Source organism: Hyla sarda, chromosome 12 (genome assembly GCF_029499605.1).
Source record: "Hyla sarda isolate aHylSar1 chromosome 12, aHylSar1.hap1, whole genome shotgun sequence".
Classification (NCBI taxonomy): Eukaryota; Metazoa; Chordata; class Amphibia; order Anura; family Hylidae; genus Hyla; species Hyla sarda.
Genome location: NC_079200.1, coordinates 22255558 through 22281356, shown reverse-complemented (window position 1 = coordinate 22281356; position 25799 = coordinate 22255558). Strand labels below are relative to the sequence as shown.

Genomic DNA, 25799 nt, shown 5'->3' with positions numbered 1-25799 from the left:
GTGACCGGACCTAAAACTCTGGTCGGCTATTTAAAGTGAATGGGTTTCGGCACCGGTCCGACTGGGATACGGGAGATCCCAGTTTTGAAATTTCCTAGCCGGATCCGGAAGCCTTAGCAAACAAACGTAATGTGAATGCAGCCTTATAATGTCACTATTACTGTATATAACACAGTGTTACCATTTGCTCCTGATACTTATCTCACAGAAGATCTGATGAAGATGGTTCCGACATTTCAGTTTGGAGAGTCAAGTATTTTGTACGTTGTTGAGGAATGCCACCATAGATGAGGGGGTCTAAAGATTTCTATGAAGTTCTATGTATGCGGGGGGAGGGTAAATCATTTACATTCTTTAGTGGATTTGGTGGATTTATTTTGTTTACCAGTTTATAAAGCTTTACAATGTGTAATAACACTGCTTTACATTTCACAGTCACTTTTCAAGAAGCCTAAAGATGACGAATCTGTTCATGTTTGGACACAAATACTCCATCTTCGTAGTCCTCTGTAATCGAAACAACTTTCAAACCTCGACGTGAACCTGAATAGAGAAGGAGCTGACTTAATCTTTTGGATCGGAGAGAGATACAATGGTTAGCTCTGCATTCTTATAGCTTTACCCCCCCCCAAGCCCCCCACCCCCCACCATAGCTAAAAATAAAATGGGCCACTTAAAGAGGTACTGACATCTGATCCCATTTCCAAAGGATAGGGGATAAGATGTCTGATTGCGGGGGTCCCATGGGGGTCCCTGCTGCACCCGGTGTTCGTTTAGAGCGTTGGGTGGACCACAGGAGGCTCGTGATGTCACGTCCGCACCCCGCTCGTGGTGTCATGGCCACACACCCTCAATGCAAGTCTATGGGAGGGCGCATGACGGCCGTCATGCCCGCTCCCATAGACTTGCATTGAGGGGGCGTGGCCATCATGTCACGAGCAGGGTGCAGCCGTTACATCACGAGCCTCTGCCCCGCATCGGCAGTCATCTGGCACGGAGCGAAGTTCTCTTCGTGCACTGGATGTCTAGGTTGCTGCACCCGTGATCGCGGGTCTTCCCACCCTCAGACATCTTATCCCCTATCCTTTGGATAGGGGATAAGATGTCTAGGGGCAGAGTACCCTTTAAAACAGAAGGGCCTAGTATGTCCCCCCATTCACACAATTTTAATAACCCTTGGAACCTTGGCCTCTGCGTACATTTTCTTTGGAAAGGGAAGTGTGGCACAGGTCAAAGGTTAAGGTAAAGGTTCATGCCAACCAACAAAAAGGCAATGGTATCAACAAGGGCTGGGACCCATATTCCAAGGGCACCAGAGCAGCCACATGAGCTATAGTATGTATGGACTTGACCAGTAGTTGTGGTCAACCAGCCACAAACACAGGAAATCCAGCAGGAGTTCCCAGCAGCGGGACTAAAAGGTAAGAAACCAACAAAATTTGCCTCATTGCCCCACAAATTCTGTCTGCACCAGAATTTGTGGTGCAATGCGCCCAGATCAACCTGCAAACCCAAAAAGGTGTGGACAGCCAGAAAAGGGGTGTGTTCTCACAACCTGACCTATTTACTTGGTCAAGCTGGTCAGAACTTTACTGAACTGTGAATCCCCATAGTCAATAGAGGGGAATCATGCTAGTCTGAAACCACAATCCAACAATCAGGGCCAATATTCACAAGAATGGGAGAGGTTTCTGGGCATGCTCTGTTACCTGTGCAGAAATAATTAAACAGGCTGGGGGAGGGTAAGCTTTGAATTTTTAACAATTGTAAATGGTTTCTTATCTATATATACTGATGGCACCTTTAACTGTAACTCCTGTCAGTGATAATAAGGAGAACACTGATGGAAAGTGATTTGTACGGAACAGAATGTCTCTTCTTTATTTTAGGCCTAGTGGCTAGACTAAAAACTGCAAGATTATAACATTATTTTATAATATAGAGAGTAAAATAAAAAATTTGAAAAACGTGACCAAAAATTATTTCAAAAAATGATTTAAACAATGGGTCATTTTCAATAGGTCAAGACATTTTCGCTTTAAGATAAGACCATGGGTTTCTTGCAGCCATCTACTCTCCCACCTGCCATAATTGTTAACCCCTAAAGGACATTGGAAGTACATGTAAAGCATGACTGTCTGTGGCTGTGAACAAAACATGACGTGCACATTCGTCCTGAGCTGCATTATGTCTATAGGCAGGAGCTGTGTTCACTTTATAGATGATGAGTACTAGCTGCTATCAGCAGCTGGGACTCACCGCTATTCACAAACATCAGCGAACATGCTGATACAAAGGATACAAAGACAGGTGCACTCAACTCCAATTCAGTGAATTCGTGGAGTAAAAATGGTGGCTGGAGGTCTCCTCCTTACCTTGTGCCTCTGGTTGTCCCCCCATTTTTACAGTCAAACCGTACGAGTAGAGCGCCCATATTACTGTACGCTATGGTGCGCTATCAAATGATTGTTTATAATAGTCCCCTATGGACTTAAAAATTTAAAATATAAATTGTAAAATAGTTATCAAATTCTGTCCCCTAATAAACAAAAGTTGCAAACTTTACAGAGGTTTTCTTTAAAATTTTAAACATTTTATGGTAAACTGTAGGGATCATTACAAAATTCAATTGGTCGCAAAAAAGACATGTCTCTTAAAAAGGCGAAGAGGAAAAAATGAAAAAAGCAACACCTGTTTCAAAGACAGTGATAACTACATTTTAGAGCAGTGACTACTACAGGTTAAAAACAGTACTACAGTTATAAATGGTATTTTTTTTATATTTGAATCAGAAATTATACCTATAGAGAAAGACGTTTAAAAGTAATTTCACTTGCCTCTTTGTATTACAGTTTTGGCCCTCGGAACGCTGTAAGGGGAAAAGAGAAGAAATGTATCTGGATATCTGAAAGCTGAGATATGGCAATTATAATACCGTATTTTTCGTCCTATAGGACACACCGGCGTTTAAGACGCACCCAATTTTTAGGGGCAAAAGATTTTGAACCCAATAGTGGTCTTCAACCTGCGGACCTCCAGATGTTGCAAAACTACAACTCCCAGCATGCCCGGACAGCCGTTGGCTGTCCGGGCATGCTGGGAGTTGTAGTTTTGCAACATCTGGAGGTCCGCAGATTGAAGACCACTGCATAGGAGGTAATACTCACGTGTCCCCTCCGCTCCGGACCCGTCACCGCTGCCCTGGATGTCGCTCCATCGCTGTCGCCGTGTCCCCGTCGCTCCGGAATGTCTCTGCTGCCGGCCGGGTATCCTCGCTATCCGTCGCCGTCATCACGTCGTTACGCACGCCGACGCATGTACGCGACGACGTGATGACGAGGATGGAGAGCGCCGGCATACAGGGGATCCCTGAATGGAGAAGACACCGAGGAGGCAGGTAAGGTCCCCCCCGGTGTCCTGTAAGCACTAACCCGGCTATTCAGTCGGGCTGTTCGGGACCGCCACGGTGAAATCGCGGCGCTCCCGAACAGAACGACTGAGCAGCCGGGTTAGTGTCACTTTCCCTTCAGACGCGGCGGTCAGCTTTGATCGCCGCGTCTGAAGGGTTAATACAGGGCATCACCGCGATCGGTGATGTCCTGTATTAGCCTCGGGCCCCGGCCGTTGATGGCCGCAGGGACCGCCGCGATAGGGGTGTATTCGCCGTATAAGACGCACCGACTTTTTTCCCCCAGTTTTGGGGAAGAAAAAGTGCGTCTTATACGGCGAAAAATACGGTAGATATCTGATTATAATAGATATGGTAATTATAATAGATATCTGATTATAATAGATATGGTAACTATAATAGAAATAAAAAAAGGCTAAAGTATAAACACCAATAACAGATTTCTGAGAAAAATAACAAGAAATATACACTTAAAGGGGTACTCCGCTTCCCCAGCATTTGGAACATTTTGTTCCAAACGCTTGGAGCTGGCGGCGGGGGTTGTGATGTCATGGCCACGCCCCTCGTGACATCACACCACACCCCCTCAATGCAAGTAACGCCCCCTCCCATAGAATTACATTGAGGGGGAGTGGTGTGACACCACGAGAGGCGTGGCCATGACGTCACGACCCTCGCCACCGGCTCCAAACGTTCTAAATGGGACCCCCGCGATCAGACATCTTAGACCCTATCGTTTGGATAGGGGATAAGATGTCTAGGGGCAGAGTACCCCTTTAAAGGGAACCTCTTCCAACATAAGGCATCATGTTTTAGAGCAGAAGAAGCTTAGCAGATTGATATAAAGTTTTTACGTAAATCTCTGCTCATTCTGGGCTTAGTAGTCTATGGGCGGTCGTAGTCAGAGATTGACAGCTCTCTCTATTTGCCCACTTATACACATATAGCTGTCAGTCAGAGTAGGGCTGCCCACTTAGGGTGTGCCAACCCTCAAAGGGCCTTTCCAGTCTGAGGATAAGTCATTATGGTGGGGTTCCGACACCATGCTGATCAACCTGGCAGAACCACAGCTCTAGTATACACAAAGGGGAAGATTTATCAAAACTTGTGCAGAGGAAAAGTTGCCCAGTTGCCCATAGCAACCAATCAGATCGCTTCTTTCACTTTTCCTCAGCCTTGATAAAAATGAAAATGAAAGCTGACTGGTTGCTATGGGCAACTGGTCAACTCTTCCTCTGCACAGACTTTGATAAATATCCCCCAAAGAAACAGAGTTGGAAACAAACAGCTCAATTCTTATTTCAAATTCCCTCTTCACTCTGCCCTTCCCAAATTTTTACCATATTTAAAGGGGTACTCCGGTGGAAGAATTTATTTTTTATTTTTTTGAATCAACTAGTACCAGAAAGTATTTTTGGAACACAGAGCTCTCTGCTGACATCACGTGCACAGTGCTCTCTGCTGACATCTCTGTCCATTTTAAGAACTGTCCAGAATAGGAGAAAATCCCCATAGCAAACATATGCTGCTCTGCACAGTTCCTAAAAATGGACAGAGATGTCAGCAGAGAGCACTGTGCTCGTGATGTCAGCAGAGAGCACTGTGTTCTAAAAAGAAAATAATTTTCTCTGTAGTATTCAGCAGCTAATAAGTACTGGAAGGATTAAGGTTTTTTAATAGAAGTAATTTACAAATCTGTTTAACTTTCCGGCACCAGTTGATTTAAAAAAAATTTTTACAAAAGTTTTCCACCGAAGTACCCCTTTAAACAATCCATAGACAACTCATAACCCAACCATTCGGACATCAGATAAGAAGTGCCCTGTTGTAGATCCACGAGATGCCGCTTTCTACGTACATGTCTTCTTCTTGCAAGAGACGTTGATATGTAGCGATTTCCATCTCCAGACGCGTCCTTACATCCATCAGGATCTTATACTCATGGTTTTGGCGCTCCAGATCGTAACGTAACCCAGATAATTCAGCCTCTACTTTGTGTATCGAGTCTTGGATACTCGTTAACTGTCTCCCATAATCCTCCTTCACCTCTGTCAAGCTGCCTTCAAGAGCCAATTTCTACGACAGAAAATATAATTGGTAAAAGGCAGATAACAACATTAGTCCACAAAATGCTGGTCTATGTTTACTAATCTGTGCCCCCCAAAAAATCACAAAAAAGGAACATGGGATGATTTTTTTTGTTAAAGGGGTACGCCGCCGAAAAACATCTTATCCCCTATCCAAAGGATAGGGGATAAAATGTACGATTAAGGGAGTCCCACCTCTGGGCACCCCCACAATCTCCAGAGTGGCACCCCAATCACCCGTGCATTGAACAAACTCCATGCACGGATGACTGGTGACTACAGCCGCCACGCCCCCTCCATTCATGTCTATGGGAAGAGGCATGACCGGCTATGTACAAGCCGTCATTCCCCCTGCAATAAACATGAATGGAGGGGGTGTGGCTTAACATCACAAATGCGGAAGCTCCAGGATTCCGTGTTTTGGACGCCACCACTGCTGGCTCAGAGATTGCGGGGGTCCCCAGCAGCAGAACCCCCATGACCAGACATCTTATCCACTATCCTTTGGATAGGGAATAAGATGTTTTTTGGAGGAGTACCCCTTTAAGTTGGCAACTTTGTGCATCATTTCTTAAAGAAGGGCTTTTAGTTCATGCCAATATGTAGATTTCTGTCTTTTTACACAAAACCCTAATGTTCTATTCAGTAAGAAAGTTTCCAAACAGTTACCATTATTGTAGTACCAGTGCCAGCCAATGGTCTAGAGTGGTGCTGTTTCTGGGTCAGTACAAGCATGGGTGAAAAATATTGCTTAAAGGGGTTGTCCAGGATAGAAAAACGCTTTGCAACTCAATCCCTTTCACATCAATGGAGCTTAGCTGCAATACCACACACAACCTGTGGACAGGAGTGGTGCTGTATTTGCAAGAAAGAAGCAGCGTTGTTCTAATGCTGGACAACCCCCTGTGTTTCTAATTCTGGACACCACATGGCATATTTTGCTGCGTATTTGCTCCTGCGTATTTTCCTACCCATTTACTTAAATGGGAATAAAGATACGCAAAAGCAAATACGCAGCAAAATATTGCACATGTGACCCTACTCTTAGGGTCCCATTCACACGTGCAATATCATGTGCAAATTTGATGCACTGCATTTGAAGCTACATATTTTATGCTGCAAATTTTAAATAAACCCTAAGGGTACACTCACAATTGCGTATTTTTGCTGCAGATTTGCTGCTGCAGATTTTGCTGCTCATTGACTTCAATGAGTTGTAAAATATACTACAGCAAATCTGCAGCAGAAAATATGCATGTGTGAGTGTATCCTAAAGGGGTATTCCAGCCTATAAGACTCATCCCCTGTCCATGTAGACATTAGGACGTGTGTAAATAAAACTCTTTGTTGCCTATAGCAACCAATTAGATTAATTAGAACAGTTTAAGAAATGAAAGCTTACCTATGGCCAACCAAGACAGTTTTAAGACTTTTGCTAGATTCCATCTATTGCCTATATCATTTAGACTATAAATGGAATGGCGGTGTGTACACGTGACCATTGCTCCAATGCAATGTGAAACTTGGGTTCCTGTTCTGGAGAACATACACTCATTCGATATCCCTTTAAATGGTAACACGTAATATAGGCTTTGCTGAGGTTGGCCAGCGAAAAAAAACAACAACCTGTATACAGTACAGTGTCAAAAAGTATAATTAAGCAATTTACTAATATAATGTTATTAGCCATAGTGCAGAGTTCTTCCATATTGGCTGTGTCCTCTCCCCTGTAAGCTGTGACGTCATGTCACATGCTCTGAAAGCTCTGTAACTTTCCCTTCTTCCTTCCTGTCAGCACAAAGGAGACCAGTGATGTGAAGGTATGCTGGGTGGCTGGTATCACTGTTCATTAGAGAAGGCAGCAAGGAGCCAATTTTGACATCAACTACTGTGACTGAAAGGATTCCTGCTGCCTTATCTAATGAGTCACAAATCTAAGGAGTATTAATGCCAGTTCCTCTCTTAACATCATTTGTCTGGTTCCACGCAGACAGGAAGGAGGGAGAGGGGATGTCTTAGGTTACTAGAGAAAGAGTGTAGCTTATTTGTAAAGTTTCTTTATTTTTATTTTCACACCAGGTACAGGTTGTTTCTTTCGGCAGACAACCCCTTTTAAAAGGTCACTTTAGAGACAACCCCTTTCAAATTAGATTTTGACAAGGAAATTCAGACAGGCAGCATGGGTATTATTGGATGGCAGCCATTCCGATGAAGGTGCTCAATTTTTGCTCATTTTCCAACTTTCATTAGGTCTATGCTAAAAGAGCTGAAACTCCTGCCTAATAACATAAGAACTTACTTTACTTAGCTCTGTCTGAAGTTCAATCTCCAGCATTTGCACAGTATGCCGTAGCTCAATTACTTCCATTTTTACCGACTGCAGGTGCTCAGTTTCGGACGTCATCTGGCTGTTCAACTCTTCCCTCTGTGCAGATAGGAAAAATAGGTTAAGATGCGTTTAAAGAACAAGGACCAGAAATGTATACTAAGGATGCTATTATGTGCGCAGACTGCTGCCCAGTGTGAGTACCAATCAAGTAGATTGGTGCCCGTTTAAGAAACCTATTAAAGGGGTACTCCCATGGGAAGAAAAAAAAATATTTAAATCAACTGGTGCCTGAAAGATAAACAGATTTGTAAATGACTTCTATAAAAAAATCTTAATCCTTCCAGTACTTTTTAGGGGCTGTATACTACAGAGGAAATGCTTTTCTTTTTGGATTTCTCTTCTGTCACGACCACAGTGCTCTCTGCTGACCTCTGCTATCCATTTTAGGAACTGTCCAGAGCAGCATATGTTTGCCAGGAGGATTTTCTCCTGCTGTGAACAGTTCCTAAAATGGACAGCAGAGGTCAGCAGAGAGCACTGTGGTCGTGACAGAAGAGAAATCCAAAAAGAAAAGGATTTCCTCTGTAGTATACAGCCCCTAAAAAGTACTGAAAGGATTAAGATTTTTTTAATAGAAGTAAGTTACAAATCTGTTTAACTTTCTGGCACCAGTTGATTTAAAAAGAAAAAAAAGTTTTCCACGGGAGTACCCCTTTAAATGACTCAACCAGCGTGTGGGCAGGGCTGCATATGTGATCGCTGAATCGGTCATGCAGCCATTTACAACCATCGTTGTCGGCCATACATCTCCTAATGCTGCCAACTAGAGATGAGCGTACTTACAGTAAATTCGATTCGTCACGAACTTCTCGGCTCGGCAGTTGATGACTTTTCCTGCATAAATTAGTTCAGCTTTCCGTTGCTCCGGTGGGCTGGAAAAGGTGGATACAGTCGTAGGAGACTCTTTCCTAGGAATGTATTCACCCTTTCCAGTTTACCGGAGCACCTGAAGGCTGAACTAATTTACGCAGGATAAGACATCAACTGCCGAGCCGAGAAGTTTGTGACGAATCGAATTTACTGTAAGTTCGCTCATCTCTACTGCCAACATACAAGCAATTGGCCGATCATCGCCCCATACACTACAGCTATTAACAAGTCTTGCAATACACCACTGGCTATGTTCAGAGGTCAGAATTTCTACTGAAAGATGCAATATTCCAGCCAAATTAATGCAGCAGTAGAATTCTGCATCTTTCTGCATATTTGCGGAATTCATGCGGAGTTTTCACTCTGCTGAATTCCGGAAAAATATAAGACATGACTTATATTTCTGTAGAATGCAAAATTTTAGCTGCGGAACGTCCGCTGAGAAAATTCTACAATGTCAATGGGACTGTGAAATCCCATGGAAGTTACTAAGGCTATAAAAACAAGCACATTTTCCATGCGGATTTCCATGCGGAAATTCTGGCTTGTGAACAAAGCCTTAAAGCTGTACTCCGCTGCTCAGTGTTTGGAACAAGCTGTTCTGAACGTTGGAGCAGGGAGCTCGTGACATCATAGCCACGCCCCCTCATGACGTCACATCCCGCCCCCTCAATGCAAGTCTATGAGAGGGGGAGTGACAGCCGTCACGCCCCCTCCCATAGACTTGCATTGAGGGGGTGGGGGTTGTGACGTCATGAGGGGGCGGGACTATGCTGTCACGAGCTCCCAGCTCCAGCATTCGGAACAGCTTGTTCCAAACGCTGAGCAGCGGAGTACCCCTTTAAGGTATTGCCAGAGGTAATTTGGTCTTTTCAGTGGTCAAAAACCTACTTTTTCTGAAGTATATTTGAGCAAAAGTGAATTACTTTGCAGCAGAGAAGGTCTGATCCTTATATTGAGCTTATATTCCTTTGCTTTTTGGGAAATATGTTGTTTCTTTAGATGACCTTGCATGGTTGCACGCAAAGTAACCATTAATATAGTAATGGACATATAGGGGAGATTTATCAAAACCTGTGTAGAGGAAGAGTGGTGCAGTTGCCCATAGCAACCAATCAGATCGCTTCTTTCATTTTTCACAGGCCTTTTTTCATAAATGAAGCGATCTGATTGGTTGCTATGGGCAACTTAGCAACTTTTCCTCTGGACGGGTTTTGATAAATCTCCCCCATTGGCATTACTTGTTTTGTTGCATCGTGTCTCCCTTAGGCGGCATTCACACCACGATCTGACCTTCCGATGCACAGATACGATTTTGGAAGCTCAAATCTCCTGAAATCGTATCTGAGCATTTATAGGTACGAACAGATACGGAGCCATTAAAAATTATGGGGCTGCGGACCCGATCGTAGTCAGCTAGTGACTACGATCCGGTCATTTTCTCAGCACGTCAGATTTTTGACATGGACTGAAAATCGTGGCAAACCACGATTTTCAGTCCGAGTCAAAAATCGGACCCCCTGAGAAAATGACCCGATCGTAGTCACTAGCTGACTACGATCGGGTCCACAGCCCCATAATAGTTAAAGGGGTACTCCGCTGCTCAGCGTTTGGAACAAACTGTTCCGAATGCTGGAGCCGGCACCGGGAGCTTGTGATGTCATGCCCCGCCCCCTCAATATGTCACGCCCCGCCCCCTCAATGCAAGTCAATGGGAGGGGGTGTGACGTCACATGCTCCCAGTGTCGGCTCCAAATGCTGATCATAGGCGTACCCCTTTAATGGCTCCGCATCTGTCCGTACTTGTCTGTGCACAGATACGATTTCAGGCAATCTGAGCTTCCAAAATCGTATCTGTGCATCGGAACGTCAAATTGTGGTGTGAATGCAGCCTTAGAAACAAAGCTTTCAGTGAAAAGGGAAAAATAATAAGACATGGAATGGACCATTCTACAATTTGTTTCACCTTTCTGTACATACATATAGAATCCAAGACACAGAGGGTCTGAATTTGGGTCCACAGCAGCTCATCTTAAATATAAAGGACAATGGACCATAGATTTTTTTATTTATTTTTTGTAGAGTGAATTACTGTTTAATAAAGAAAACCACAATCATGAAATAATCAAAGTTTAAAGGGGGTTCTCCCCCATAAGGTGATTTTAGCACTTACCTGCCAGACAGTGATGGACATGCTTAGGAAGCATCTGCGCTTGTCTTTGGGTTAGAAGTTGTGAGATTACCATAACGCTGTGACTATCTTTTTGTGAACTGGCTATTTCCTGTTGGAGTTCGTTCTCTCAGACTACAAATCCCATAGTTCCTTGTTTGTAAGTGTGAGGTGTCACTTTCCTCGCTCCAACATAAGCCACCCCACCCATTGAAACACAAGTGAGCTGCATTCCATTCAAAAGACCAGTTTTTTTTTTTTTCTAACCAGGGTGCCTACAGCTGTTGCAAAAATACAATTAGTTGCAGGAGGATCTCTCTCCCACCCAACAGTCGCTCCACCCATTGAACCAGGACAGGCTCCCTTTGCACACCTGACTAGTGATGTAATGTCTCGGCCACACTGCAACCTGGAAAAACCCAAGACCTGATTAATTTTATATGCTGTTAGAAATAAATATTGATGTGAAAATCACAGAAGAATTGTGAGAAAACCGTCACACACAGGTACAGACACTATATTAGGAACTACACTAACTGTAAATAGTCAAATAATAACAATTCCTGAAATACAACTTTAACTATTCAAACAGTTGTCTCCATTGAAAAGATCCTCAAAAGTCTGGTGTTTTTGCCTATTACTGTGAGAACAGTACCTGAGTCATGAACCACTTCTCCACCTCCTTCATGTTCTGGTCCATCAATCTCTCGTACTCCGTTCGGATTTCTAACAAGATCTTACTGATGTCGGCTGAGGGCGCAGCGTTAATCTCCACATTGACTCTGGCTCCCAGTTGTGATCTAAGGCTGTTTACTTCCTAAGGAAACAATCAAGTTGGTATTTAAAGAGTACCTGTCATGATCTTGTTAAATTTTATAATCCTCCCAGTTCACTGCCCCCATCATTATAAACCACCCCCTGCCTTTATTTTTATTATTTTATAGTTTTCTACCTTGAAATTACTCTGAATTTTCTGCTCAGTCTCAGTCAGATTCACAGACTGGGAAGGGGCGTTCCCCAGCAGGCGTGACATCATCTGAAGCCATACAGGGGAGAACTTCCTCCCTCACTCTGCTACACATAGCCCAGAGCAGTTCAGTGTGAGATGAGCTATGATTGGCTTAGGCTGCACACCTCCCCACAGCATTTCCTGATTTTGGACTTCTGCCAGGCCAGCAGTAGTCCAAAGTCTGTGCAAGAGATGGAGGGAAATGTGCTCTGGACAAGTAGGGAGACACCTAGTGGCAGTTTTTTTTTTTAACACAAATAAGACATAGAAAAATTTGCTTTAATGACAGGGCCCATTTAAGCGAATATGTAGATTAAATTAAGAAAACTAAAAATATATTATATGGCCTAACGCTGATCTTATTGATCTGGGATACAAGTCATTCTTTATGTGTCTATGAACAAGGGAAGGATCAGTTTAATCCTATGGAGACTGTCTAAGTTGATGGACATGTGAAAGCTATATGTGTCACTTATTGGCATGATATACGCTCAGAAATATGCCCAACGTAGTCACTTGTGGACTATTTTACAACAACTCGCAAAGACTTGCATTGAGGGGGCGTGGCCGTGACATCGCGAGCGGGGAGGGACTGTGACGTCATGAGCCTCCGCCCCGCATCGCCAGTCATCTGGCACGGAGAGAAATTCACTCCGTGCACCGGATGTCTGGGGTGCCGCAGCTGAGATTGCGGGGGTCCCCCGGTGTCCTTTGTTTTGCAGGAGTTGAGTGGAGAAAAAATTACAGCCTTCAGTATTTTTTCTCTGCCGAATTCCTTTAGTTAAAGGGGTACTCCACTGGAATTTTTTTTTTATCAACTGGTGCTAGAAAGTTAAACAGATTTTTAAATTACTTCTATTTTAAAATCTTAACCCTTCCAGTACTTCTCAGCTGCTGTATAATACAGAGGAAGTTGAGTAGTTCTTTTCAGTCTGACCACAGTGCTCTCTGCTGCCACCTCTGTCCATGTCAGGAACTGTCTACAGTTGGAGCAAATCCCCATAGCAAACCTCTCCTGCACTGGACAATTCCTAAAATCGACAGAGGTGTCAGCAGAGAGCATTGTGGTCAGACTGAAAAGAAATTCAAAAATAAAATAACTTCCTGTGGAGCATACAGCAGCTGATAATTACTGGAAGGATTAAGTTTTTTAAATTGAAGTAATTTACAAATCTGTTTAACTTTCTGGCACCAGTTGATTTAAATAAAAAAAATTTCCAGGGGAATACCCCTTTAAAATGAACTTAGCCAGAGGAGCTCCTCTTAACGCAGGTGTGAACTAGTCCTTACATGAAGGGGTAGGAGTGGGGAAGGGGCCGTCAGCAGTAAAGGGACATGTAAACTAAGGGGGGAGGACACCAGCTAGCCACATTGGCTTTTCCAGTCAGCTCTTAGCCACCCTCCTTCTGACAGTAGGGGGCACCGTGGCCTCATGGCCGAATCGCCCATGGGTGTAGAATTGTATAGCCTGGTATACTGAGTAAGGTGTAGCAACTGTACAATGTAGTCCCAAAAAAACATCATTCTAGTGATCACCTCATTATGATTCTTCTTCAGTGACGCCAGATCTTCCGTGAGAAATTCCAGCTGAAGGTTAAGGTCGTGTTTTTCCATGGTGAGATCATCAAGACCCTTCCGTAAGACTTGTAGATCCGCTTCTATATTATTACGTACGCTCAGCTCCATATTATATCTTCAAAAGAAATGTATTGCATTATTTTAATATATAACCCGGATAACAGTTGAAGCTGCATTTCAAACATTATAAGGCTAGGTTCACACTACGATTTGTAACTACGGCTCCCGTATACGGCTGGGAGGAGGGGTGGGCGGGGCTTAATCGCGGCGCCCACACTCAGCCGTATTCGGGAACTGTAGTTAATGTATGTCTATGAGCCAACCGGAGTGAACCGCAGCCTCCGGTCGGCTGCTTTTTCGGCCGTATGCGGTTTCCCGACCGCAGGCAAAAACGTGGTCGCCGTGACTAAGCCCCGCCCACCCCTCCTCCCAGCCATATATGGGAGCCATAGTTCAAATCATAGTGTGAACCCAGCCTAAGAGGTTTCTGCTTTTATTCAATTCTGTAGTGTTTTCAGTCAGATGTACAATGGTTTTATCCAAGTTAATGGGGTACCCGGTGCCCCTGCGTTCTGAACATTTTGTTCGGAGGCAGTGGTCATGACATCACGCCACGCCCCCTCCATTCATGTCTATGGGAGGGGGCGTGTCTGGCGACACGCCCCCTCCCATAGACATGAATGGAGGGGGTGTGGTGTGACATCACCAGGGGCATGGCCGTGACGTCCCAACCACTGCAGCAGGAAACCAGCGTTTGTTTTGAACACCGGGTGCTGCGGGAGATCGTGGGGGGGCCCAATGGCAGGACCCCAACGATCAGACATCTTATCCCCTATTCTTTGGATAGGGGATAAGATGTCTAGCAGCGGAGCACCCCTTTTGTATACATGAGCAAGGACTAAGTTGAACGGAGAAAAAAATTACTGCATGCCCGGTATTCTTCTCCTCTCAACTCCTCCAAAATAACGAACACCCTACGGACCCCATGCAAAGTCACTGGCATCCGTCGGGACCCAATGGTGTCCATTGTACTCCAACCTGTTCAGGGTCCATTAGGCACAAAAAAAAGAGAGACGAACGTACCTTTAATGGGACGGAACATAGCGGCAGTGTGAAAGTATCCTAAGTATGATGCCACTAAATATATACATTACATATACGTATACGTAACAATTTCGAGGCTACCCAACTGTGCAAGCATTCAAAAGGTACCACAACTCAACTCACCAACTTAATTCCCATTCTCATCATCACTATCACAAGTCATACGGCAGACATTTGTTTTATTTCAGCGCAACTGCATCTATGTGTTTCAATACTCTAGCTTGATCATGTCATCGTCTATCTTTTTTGGGATAAGAAGTCATACACCTCCCCAAAGGCTGTGTTCACCCATTGGAAGTGAAGAAATCCCGGCACTCAGGTATGCTGAAAGACTTTTCTTTTTATTTCAAGCAAAAGTGCATACACAACGCAGCACGCGTTCCGTCTGCTATAGCCTTCTTCAATGGCATAACAACAAAGTGGGAAATAGGCACTAATTATGTGCGCCCGGCACATACAAAATACGTCATCATGTTCCCAGAAACCTTCCCCTGTAGTGCAAAATCCTGAATACACGTGATACATTTTATGAATGGGCTAGAGACCGTAGTACTGGAAGCGGTATCTCAAGATGGCCGTTGCGGCTACAGAGGAAAAGAGAGAAAGGTAAATATAAACATGAACAAAAATAATTAATATATCAGTTTGGACAATTCATAATCGCGATTCAGACCACGAGGCTCCAAAGGATCTAACTCATGGGTCCAGTATGGTTCTTTGCGGACTAACAGTTTCTTAATCTTTCCCCCCTTCGTGGCGGAATGGCTTCATCAATCACTTGGTATTGTAGCTGAGCAATGTTGTGACCTTTTTCATTGAAGTGGCTGGGGATAGGTAGTAATAGATTTTTACAGCGGATGCTTGACTTATGTCTGTTAATGCGGTCTCCTACACGCTGGGTAGTTTCCCCAACATATAGGAGACCACACAGGCATTTGATCAAATAAACAACATTCCTGGATTGACATGTGAAACATTTTCTGATAGGAAAGGTTTTACCGGAGTGGGGTGGATAATTTTATTGCCCTTCATAACGTCACTGTATTGCTTAGGCATGGATATGTGCCCGTTTTTTGTGTGCTTAAAAATTATTGTCTGCCATTTTTAGAACTACCCACGTCTGCACGGATTAGTTTATCTTTTATGTTAGGTTCCCTCTTGTTGCAGATCAATGGGGCATTCAAGAATTCCTCTATCTCCGGGTACAATCTACCCAAGATCTGCCAGTGTTCTTTTATTATTTTGTCAATCCTAAAGCTCAAGGGATGATAGGTTTGTACAAAGGGAATGGATTTTTGTTGTGATCTGGGGATTCTTTCCTCCCTCACCCAAGGACTCGTAGTAAGGGTTCTCTCAGGGTAACCCCGCTGTCTGAACTTCTCCTCGAGCTCCTGTAAAATTTATTGCCATATTAAAGGGTCTTTAACAATCCTTGAGATACGTTGTTTTTGAGATAATGGAGGGTGAACACTTGCAAAATGAAGTAAGCTATTTTTGTCCGTTGCCTTTCTAAATAAATCTGTACAGAGACCACCTTTTCCGTCCTTCTGTAATAGAGTATCTAGAAAGCTGACGCTTGTCTTGTCACATGTCAGGGTAAATTTCAACTCTGATATTATTTAAGTACTCAAAAATTTCCAACAGTAGCGAATGTGGCCCCTCCCGTATGCATACTATATCTTCCATATAATGACACCATATTTTCGCATGCTGTTTAAAAAGCTCATTGGGGTATACATATAGACTTTCAAAATGTGCCATATAGGCATTAGCATATGGGGGGGCCACATTCGCCCCCATCGCCGGACCTCTCCATTGCTGATAGAAAGCATAATTTTCTCGCAAAACAATATTAAGCATGTCTTCCAGAAAGTCTTTTTGCTCAGCAGTATAATCGCTATATTCAAGCAGCAACTTAGATGCTTCAATCCCTTTATCATGTTCAATTGTTGTATATAAACTTACAACGTCTAAAGTGATTAGTAGTGTTTCTTCTGTAATCCTCGTCACCGTTTCTATAGTTTTAAGAAAATCTGAGGTATCCAACCAAAAAGTTGGGGTGGATTTCACCCATGACGTAAGTGATTTTTCTAACACGATAGAAAGAGGTGACAATACCGATTCAGTTGATGCCACGATGGGGCGACCCGGGGGGTCAGTCAGCCCCTTGTGTATTTTTGGTAACACGTAAAACACAGGTGTGATAGGATAATCTTTCCGTAGATAGGTTGCAAATTTTTCATCGATAAGCTCTGATTCTCTATATTTCCCGATTGGTGTAGTAATTAAACCATGGATGCGGGGGAGAGGATCTCTTTCCACCTTTTCATGAGTCTCACTGTCTATTAACTGACGTGATATTTCTCTTTTGTACTTAATAGTGTCCATGACTACTATTGATCCACCTTTATCGGCTGGCTTATTGGTAATGTTCTTGTCGGCAGAGAGTGAATCAAGAGCACGCCTTCGTGGATAAATTATTAAATACAGGATATTTACCTCTTTCTATTTCTTTAGTCAATTTATTCTCATCGGATTTCACAAGGCTTACAAATGTCTCAACAGGATGATGTCATTTTGGGGGGTTATATCGACTCTGTAGTCGTAAATTGAGCCCCTCTAAAGTCATTATATTGACAGTATTATTAGAACCAGTAGGAACAACGTCTCAGATTGGGATTTCTTCCCAGCAAAATGAGTTTTCAATCTCGTGTTAGAAAAATCACTTACGTCATGGGTGAAATCCACCACGGCTTTTTTGTTAGATACTTCAGATTTTCTTAAAATGATAGAAACGGTGACGGGGATTACAGAAGAAACACTACTAATCACTATAGATGTTGTAAGGTTATATACGTCAATCGAACATGATAAAGGGATTGAAGCATCTAAGTTGCTTTTGAATATAGCGATTATACTGCTGAGCAAAAAGACTTTCTGGAAGACATGCTTAATATTGTTTTGCGTGAAAATTATTTCTTTATGAGGACGCTTTCTATCAGCAATGGAGAGGTCCGGCGATGGGGGCGAATGTGGCCCCCCCATATGCTAAAGCCTATATGGCACATTTTGAAAATCTATATGTATACCCCAATGAGCTTTTTAAACAGCATGCCATAATATGGTGTCATTATATGGACGATACAGCATGCATACGGGAGGGGCCACATTCGCTACTGTTGGAATTTTTTGAGTACTTAAATAATATCAGAGTTGAAATTCACCCTGACATGTGACAAGACAAGTGTCAGCTTTCTAGATACTCTATTACAGAAGAATGGAAAAGGTGGTCTCTGTACAGATTTATTTAGAAAGGCAACGGACAAAACTAGCTTATTCCGTTCTGCAAGTGTTCACCCTCCATCAGTGAAACGAGCGATTTCATGATCTCAAAAACAACGTATCTCTAGGATTGTTAGAGACCCTTGAATACGGGAACAAAGGTTCAGGGGCTCGAGTAGAAGTTCAGACAGCGGGGTTACCCTGAGAGAACCCTAACTACGGGTCTGTGAGGGAAGAAGGAACCCCCAGATCACAACAAAAATCCATTCCCTTTGTAATAATGTATGATCCCTTGAACTTTAGGATCAACAAAATAAAAAATTAACACTAGCAGATCTTGGGTAGATCGTATCCGGAGATTGAGGAATTCTTGAATGCCCCATTGATCTGCAACAAGAGGGAACCTAACATAAAAGATAAACTAATCCGTGCAGACATGGGTAGTTCTAAAAAAAAGCAGACAATCATTTTTAAGCTCACAAAAAAATGGGCACATATCCATGCCTAACTTGTGCGCAATGCAGTGAAGTTATGAAGGGCATTAAAATTATCCACCCCCACTCCGGTAAAACTTTTTCACATGTCAATCCAGGAATGTTGTTTATTTGCTCAAATGCCCGTGTGGTCTCCTATATGTTGGGGAAACTACCCAGCGTGTAGGAGACCGCATTAACAGACAAAAGTCAAGCATCCGCTGTAAAAATCTATTACTACCTATCCCCAGCCACTTCAATGAAAAAGGTCACAACATTGCTCAGCTACAATACCAAGTGATTGATGAAGCCATTCCGCCACGAAGGGGGGAAAAATTAAGAAACTGTTAGTCCGCAAAGAACCATACTGGACCCATGAGTTAGATCCTTTTGAGCCTCATGGTCTGAATCGCGATTATGAATTGTCCAAATTGATATATTAATTACTTTTGTTCATGTTTATATTTACCTTTCTCTCTTTTCCTTTGTAGCAGCAACGGCCATCTTGAGATACCGCTTCCAGTACTACGGTCTCTAGCCCATTCATAAAATGTATCACGTGTATTCGGGATTTTGCACTACAGGGGAAGGTTTCTGGGAACATGATGACGTATTTTGTATGTGTCGGGCGCACATAATTAGTGCCTTTTTCCCACTTTGTTGTTATGCCATTGATGAAGGCTATAACAGCCGAAACGCGTGCTGCGTTGTGTATGCACTTTTGCTTGAAATAGAAAGAAAAGTTTTTCAGCATACCTGAGTGCCGGGATTTCTTCACTTCTGTTGGATGTATCTGATCCCTGGCACCGACCTGGAACTACAGTGCCGACCTAACTACAATTTGGTGTTCACCCATTGGACCTCAATTCCTCAGGCTTTTCCAAGTATATTTTGTAGGATTTTTTGTGTTTTGCCTGTGTCGTGTGTCGAATTTATAAAAAAAAAATACAAAAAACCCTACTAACTCTCCATTTTACTCCTGAAAATTGGGCATGGTCGCTGATAAAAGGGGTGTGTCTACTGGAAAAAAGGCTGTGTCCCAACACCAATTTACTAATGTTCTCACATAAAATGTGGTTTGCTCTGGAAAACTGCCTCTCAAAAACCGCTCAGAGACATTGTAAAAAAAAAATAAAAAATAAAAAAAAATTTATAAAAATATGCAGAAAGTAGTGAAACTTAGTAAATAAATACCACAGAAAAATACCTGTGTTTCTTGATGCTTTTTCTTTTTTTGTTTGATTTTTGCTTAGATTTTCCCTAATTCATGGCAAAAATTGGTATAGTGTACCGGAATTGTGCAAAATATGTTACATTTTAACCAGGATTTTAAATAATTCCTGCAAAAACAGGTAAAATGAAGTAAGAATGTGTGAAAAATGCAGTAAAATTTGACCTGTGAACACCCTCTAAGGACGTCGAATCTTCATAAAACACATCAATTGTGATTATAGGTCAAATGACTTTTGCCTTGTGGCAATATTTTTTTTTTAAAACACAAACTTTTCATAAGAAAACACATGAGAACTTCACAGTGTGAACTGACACCAACCCACTTATGAGTGTAATGAGTTCACCAGGGTGACCTCCAGCATCAGCAGCCTGATTGGATGACCAGCTGCAGTTATCAAATTCCACACCCCCAGCCAGAGGATTCATGGGAAATGTAGGCACATCATTGTACGTTTGTAAATTGAGGTTGAGCCTATCCCGTGCCTGCCACATCAACAAAAATAGGTAAGAAAAAGGCACACACAAGTATCCACATTATTCTGTAATAATAGCCTATGCTGCTCTACGTAAGGAATGGAATTATTAAACATTTGGCAATGCTATACTGCATTTTTGTGAAGTTAAAGGAGTACTCCGCTGCTCAGCTTCTGGAACAAACTGTTCCGAACCCTGGAGCCGGTGCCGGGAGCTCGTGACATCATAGTCCCGCCCCCTCATGACATCACACCCCACCCCCTCAATGCATGTCTATGGGAGGGGGCTTGACATCCATCACGCCCCCTCCCATAGACTTGCATTGAGGGGGGCGTGACATCATGAGAGGGCGGGGCTATGACATCACGAGCTCCCGGTGGCGGCTCCAGGGTTCGGAACAGTTTGTTCCAAACGCTGAGCAGCGGAGTACCCCTTTAATAAAGCTTAATTAAAGGGGTTATCCAGGAGAAAAAAAATGTTTTATATATCAACTGGCTCCAGAAAGTTTAACAGATTTGTAAATGACTTCTATTAACAAATCTTAATCCTTTCAGTACTTAAGAGCTGTTGAAGTTGAGTTGTTCTTTTCTGTCTAAGTGCTCTATGATGACACCTGTCTCAGGAACCGCCCAGTTTAGAAGCAAATCCCCATAGCAAACCTCTTCTACTCTGTGCAGTTCCCGAGACAAGCAGAGATGTCAGCAGAGAGCACTGTTGCCAGACAGAAAACAACAACTCAACTTCAGCAGCTGATAATTATTGATAGGATTACGATTTTTTAATAGAAGTAATTTACAAATCTGTTTAACTTTCTGGAGCCAGTTGATATAAAAAAAAAAAAAAAAAAAGTTTTTTCCTGGAATACCCCTTTAACCCTCATAAACAGGAATGATGGTGGTGATTTTTCTTGTGTTTTTATATTCTTGATGTATGGCATCACTCACTATGGGTGGAACAATCCTTTGATAGATACATCTTTACATACAGTATACGGTATATATGTTCTCTATGGATTGCTTCACCTTCTATAAGTGAGTGGTTCATAATGATGTGACTTACAAGCATACAGGTCTAGTTTATAGATCCTCTGTGGCCACTTTGAAAACTTTATACAGTGACGCTATTCTTTTATTTCCAGACTCTCCGGAAAGTCTTTTATCTTTTAGACATCTTTTAAATAGATTAATAATAGGTCTTCACCAAGAGTAAGGACAGGATTAGAGATGAGCGAACTTACAGTAAATTCGATTCGTCACGAACTTCTCGGCTCGGCAGTTGATGACTTTTCCTGCATAAATTAGTTCAGCTTTCAGGTGCTCCCGTGGGCTGGAAAAGGTGGATACAGTCCTAGGAGACTCTTTCCTAGGACTGTATCCACCTTTTCCAGCCCACCGGAGCACCTGAAGGCTGAACTAATTTACGCAGGATAACACATCAACTGCCGAGCCGAGAAGTTCGTGACGAATCAAATTTACTGTAAGTTCGCTCATCTTCAGAAAAGACTTTAAACAGCAACACAAGCAACAAATGAAAATCCCTGAAAATGCGCTGACTTGTAGACAATGAGAAAATAAAAAATACTGGTACTTTTTGTAGCATTTAAAGGGGTACTCCGGTGGAAAACTTTTTTTTTTTTTTTTTTTTTATCAACTAGTGATAGAAAGTTAAACATATTTGTAAATTACTTCTATTAAAAAATCTTAATCCTTTCAGTACTTATTAGCTGCTGAATACTAAAGAGGAAATTCTTTTCTTTTTTGAACACAGAGCTCTCTGCTGACATCACAAGCACAGTGCTCTCCGCTGACATCTCTGTCCCTTTTAGGAACTGTCCGGAGCAGCATATGTTTTCTATGGGGATTTTCTCCTACTCTGGACAGTTAATAAAATGGACAGAGATGTCAGCAGAGAGCACTGTGCTCATGATGTCAGCAGACAGCTCTGTGTTCCAAAAAGAAAAGAATTTCCTCTGTAGTATTCAGCAGCTAATAAGTACTGGAAGGATTAAGATTTTTTTAATAGAAGTCATTTACAAATCTGTTTAACTTTCTGGCACCAGTTGGTTAAAAAAAAAAATTTAAAAAATAAAGTTTTCCACCAGAGCTCCCCCTTTAAAACTAGTTTGTGATGCACAGTACTTGTCTTTATTTTTGTACCAAATTTTGAATAATAAAAAAATATATATATAAAACCTACATTTCCCCAGGAATACCAGGTAAAAATGTATCTATATGGGTATTTGTAAAATAAAATACAATTTTTATGGGTGCAAAAGAGATGTGGAGATGTCAAGGTACGCTGTTGCCGGATTCTTCTGGAAAGGCCTATTTTCTTCTAGAATAAATGATAAGGTTTCACAAAAGCCACATGCCTTGTCCTTCTTTGCAAAGATATGGAAGATGAAAATAGTCGGCAACTCAACATTGCTTCTCAGGCTTCTTTCATCGAAGACTACACTCGCATGACAACGACATCGGGAAGGGACACAATGGGGGGGGCATGTTGTGAAAGGCGACAACAGCCGATGTTTCGCACGGGTTACGTGCTTCGTCTGGCCAGACGAAGCACGTAACCCGTGCGAAACATCGGCTGTTGTCGCCTTTCACATGCCCCCCCATTGTGTCCCTCCCCGATGTCGTTGTCATGTGAGTGTAGTCTTCGATGAAAGAAGCCTGAGAAGCAATGTTGAGTTGCCGACTATTTTCATCTTCCATATCCTTGCTGTTTTCCGCTGTGCCTAGCCAGAGCACCACCGCTACTCCATATGCAACCTACAAGCAGTTACCCGCATACCTAGATCCCGTCACACAGTTAACAGCAGTGCCGGTCTAAACCTTTTCTCTTGTTTGCTGTATTGTCCTTCTTTGCCCCAACGCTACAATTTGGTAAAAACATGGTGGCCCCCAGACACATTAGAGTGTTGGCCGACTTGAACTGAAACTGTTACTAAACCAACTAACTGCGAATCTTATACATGAATATCTTGACAACATGATAGTTCTCTTGCTCTATAGTTATGATTCTTACTTGTTTCCGAGGTCTTCTCCTGCAAGACGGGCATTGTCTATGTGCAGAACAATCTGGCAATTCTCAAGAGCAGCATCCGAAATCTGTAAAGGAGAACAGAAACCGATCTCAATCCCTTTGATCTCTAAAGTGCTTTTCTTCTCTGCACAGTAGGATAAGTGTTTGATCAAGGGGGTCTGGCCGCTGGGACAACACTAGGGGTGGAGGGGGTCTCCATTTATCTAGAAATAAATGTAGACCATGTTGTCTGAAGAACGCACCCTCTCTGCGAGCCGCAGCCCAGTTCTGGAGATCGCTGGGGGGTCACAGTGGTTGGACCCCCTGCAATCAGACACTTATTCACAAACCTGTAAATAGGGGTAAGATCAGGGCTCAAGTCCTGCAGGAACGTGTGGGAACTGAGTTCCTGCACTTTTTTCCACAGCAGGAAGACTGTTCCTATTAGCAGAAGTCCTGCAGGACCAGCCCTTAAGTGGAAATCTTGGGTGAGTTCCCACACTTTTTTTCTCAGGACTTTACCCCTGGGTAAGATGTTTTTCCCCTGAAAACTCCTTAAAGGGGTACTACACCCCTAGACATCTTATCCCCTATCCAAAGGATAGTGGATAAGATGTCTGATTGCGGGGGTCCCGTCACTGGGGACCCCGGCGATCTTGACTGCGGCACCCCAGACATCTGGCGCAGTGAACTTCGCTTGTGCCAGATGACTGGTGATGCAGGGTGGAGGCTCGTGACATCTGGCCGTTACGCCCCTTCCCATAGACTTGCATTGAGGGGGCGTGGCTGTGATGTCATGAGTGGGGCGTGATGTGATGTCACGAGCCTCCACCCCGCATCGCCAGTCATCCGGCATGAAGTAAAGTTTGCTCCGTGCACTGGATGTCTGGGGTCCCACAACCGAGATCGCGGGGCTCCCCAGTGGCGGGCCCCTGCGATCAGACACCTTATCCCCTATTCTTTGAATAGGAGATAGGATGCCTAGGGGAGAAGAACCCCTTTAAAACAGAGGAAATGTAGCATTACACAATTACCATTTCAATCAATGGACTGTCCGTGAATGTGCCAAGTTCTCCAGAGCAAACACTTTGTAGTTACTCTCTTCTCTGGATAGCAGATGATGCTCATAAATAGGAATCCTCAACCCCCAATGTCGTAAGAGAGTCAATAAAAATGTATTTTAAAAGCAGAAAGACTATTTAGGTACTACCGTGCTGACAACTTATCCCCTATCTAAAGGATAGGGGATAAGTTGCCTGATGGGGACCCCCACAATCTCGCACGCAGCACCCCGCTCTCATCAGGCCCCGGAGCGAACATCTGCTCCGAGTCTGATGACTGGGCCGGTGATCGTGATGTCACAGCTCCGCCCCCGTGTGACGTCACGCTCCGCCCCTCAATGCAAGTCTATGGCAGAGGGCAAGACAGCTGTAGACTTGCATTTATTAGTACCCCTTTAAGGATCGTTTAGCCAATAAATGCTGAGTTAAAATCTCAGAGCAATACCAAAGGGGCATGGGCAAATTTTAAGAAGCCAGAGGTCCCCAGCACCTTTTCACCTTCTTATTGCCTATATTATTGTCTATATTACAAACATGCATTTGCAAAACCATCATTAAAAGGTTTATCCAGGAAAAAACTTTTTTTTTATATATCAACTGGCTCCAGAAAGTTAAAGAGATTTGTAAATTACTTCTATTAAAAAAATCTTAATCCTTTCAGTACTTATGAGCTGCTGACGTTGAGTTGTTCTTTTCTGTCTAAGTGCTCTCTAATGACACCTGTCTCGGGAACTGTCCAGAGTAGAAGCAAATCCCCATAGCAAACCTCTTCTACTCTGTGCAGTTCCCGAGACAAGCAGAGATGTCAGCAGAGAGCACTGTTGCCAGACAGAAAAGAACAACTCAACTTCAGCAGCTCATAATTATTGAAAGGATTATGATTTTTTAATAGAAGTAACTTACAAATCTGTTTAACTTACTGGAGCCTGATGATATATATATAAAAGTTTTTTCCTGGAATACCCCTTTAACCTCTATTTGCAACCATTTTTACCTTCTTCTGAAGCTCCTGAATGGTAGTAAAGTAGTTGCTAAAGTTGGGTTGTTCCTTGGGAGTATTTTTCTTGTGCCATTCCTGTATTTTTCTTTCCAGCTGAATATTTTCTTCTTCCAGTTTTGCTACTTGTCCTAAATAGTTGGCCAGTCGCTCATTGAGAAGCTTCATTGTATCTTTAGAATTCATGCTGAATAAACCTTCATTCCAACCTCTCCGACTTTCAAAGCCATTGTTCAGACTGTAGCCGGTGTGTACGCTCCCAGATCCAAAGACGAAGTCACGTGAGTTGTGAGCGGTCTTCCCGAAGTTACGTGAGTCCTGAGCGGTCTTCCCAAAGTTACGTGAGTCCTGAGCGGTCTTCCCGAAGTTACGTGAGTCCTGAGCGGTCTTCCCGAAGTTACGTGAGTCCTGAGCGGTCTTCCCGAAGTTACGTGAGTCCTGAGCGGTCTTCCCGAAGTTACGTGAGTCCTGAGCGGTCTTCCTAACGCTTGCTCCACCATATACATTAAATGTCCTTGGAAAGCCATCATGGTTTGGTAAGTACACATGCCTGGAAAGTTTTTTAGGGTCGCCACCATAGTTATAGATTCCTTTGAGGGATCCAGCAGAAGACCAAGCTTTCCTCCCACGGCAGCTCAT

General features: G+C 43.1%; 1 protein-coding gene across 1 annotated transcript; it reads right to left on the bottom strand.

Annotated features, from left to right (window-relative positions):
- Positions 1–137: 137 nt before the first annotated feature.
- Positions 138–25799, bottom strand: LOC130296269 (keratin, type I cytoskeletal 42-like). The gene is made up of 8 exons (XM_056547661.1): positions 25158–25799; positions 23106–23188; positions 13471–13627; positions 11581–11742; positions 7796–7921; positions 5268–5485; positions 2838–2869; positions 138–543 (listed from the first exon to the last, which is right to left on the bottom strand). The coding sequence occupies exons 1-8, from the start codon at positions 25797–25799 to the stop codon at positions 452–454; spliced, it is 1512 nt and encodes a 503-aa protein (XP_056403636.1). The 3' UTR covers positions 138–451.

Coding starts and splice junctions, on each gene's coding strand:
- LOC130296269 (XM_056547661.1), bottom strand. CDS start 25,799: ATGAGCTGCCGTGGGAGGAAAGCTTGGTCTTCTGCTGGATCCCTCAAA. Junction 7,922..11,580: donor AGAAGTGGTTCATGACTCAG/GTACTGTTCTCA, acceptor CTATCTGCACAG/AGGGAAGAGTTGAACAGCCA. Junction 544..2,837: donor CAAAACTGTAATACAAAGAG/GCAAGTGAAATT, acceptor TTCTCTATTCAG/GTTCACGTCGAGGTTTGAAA.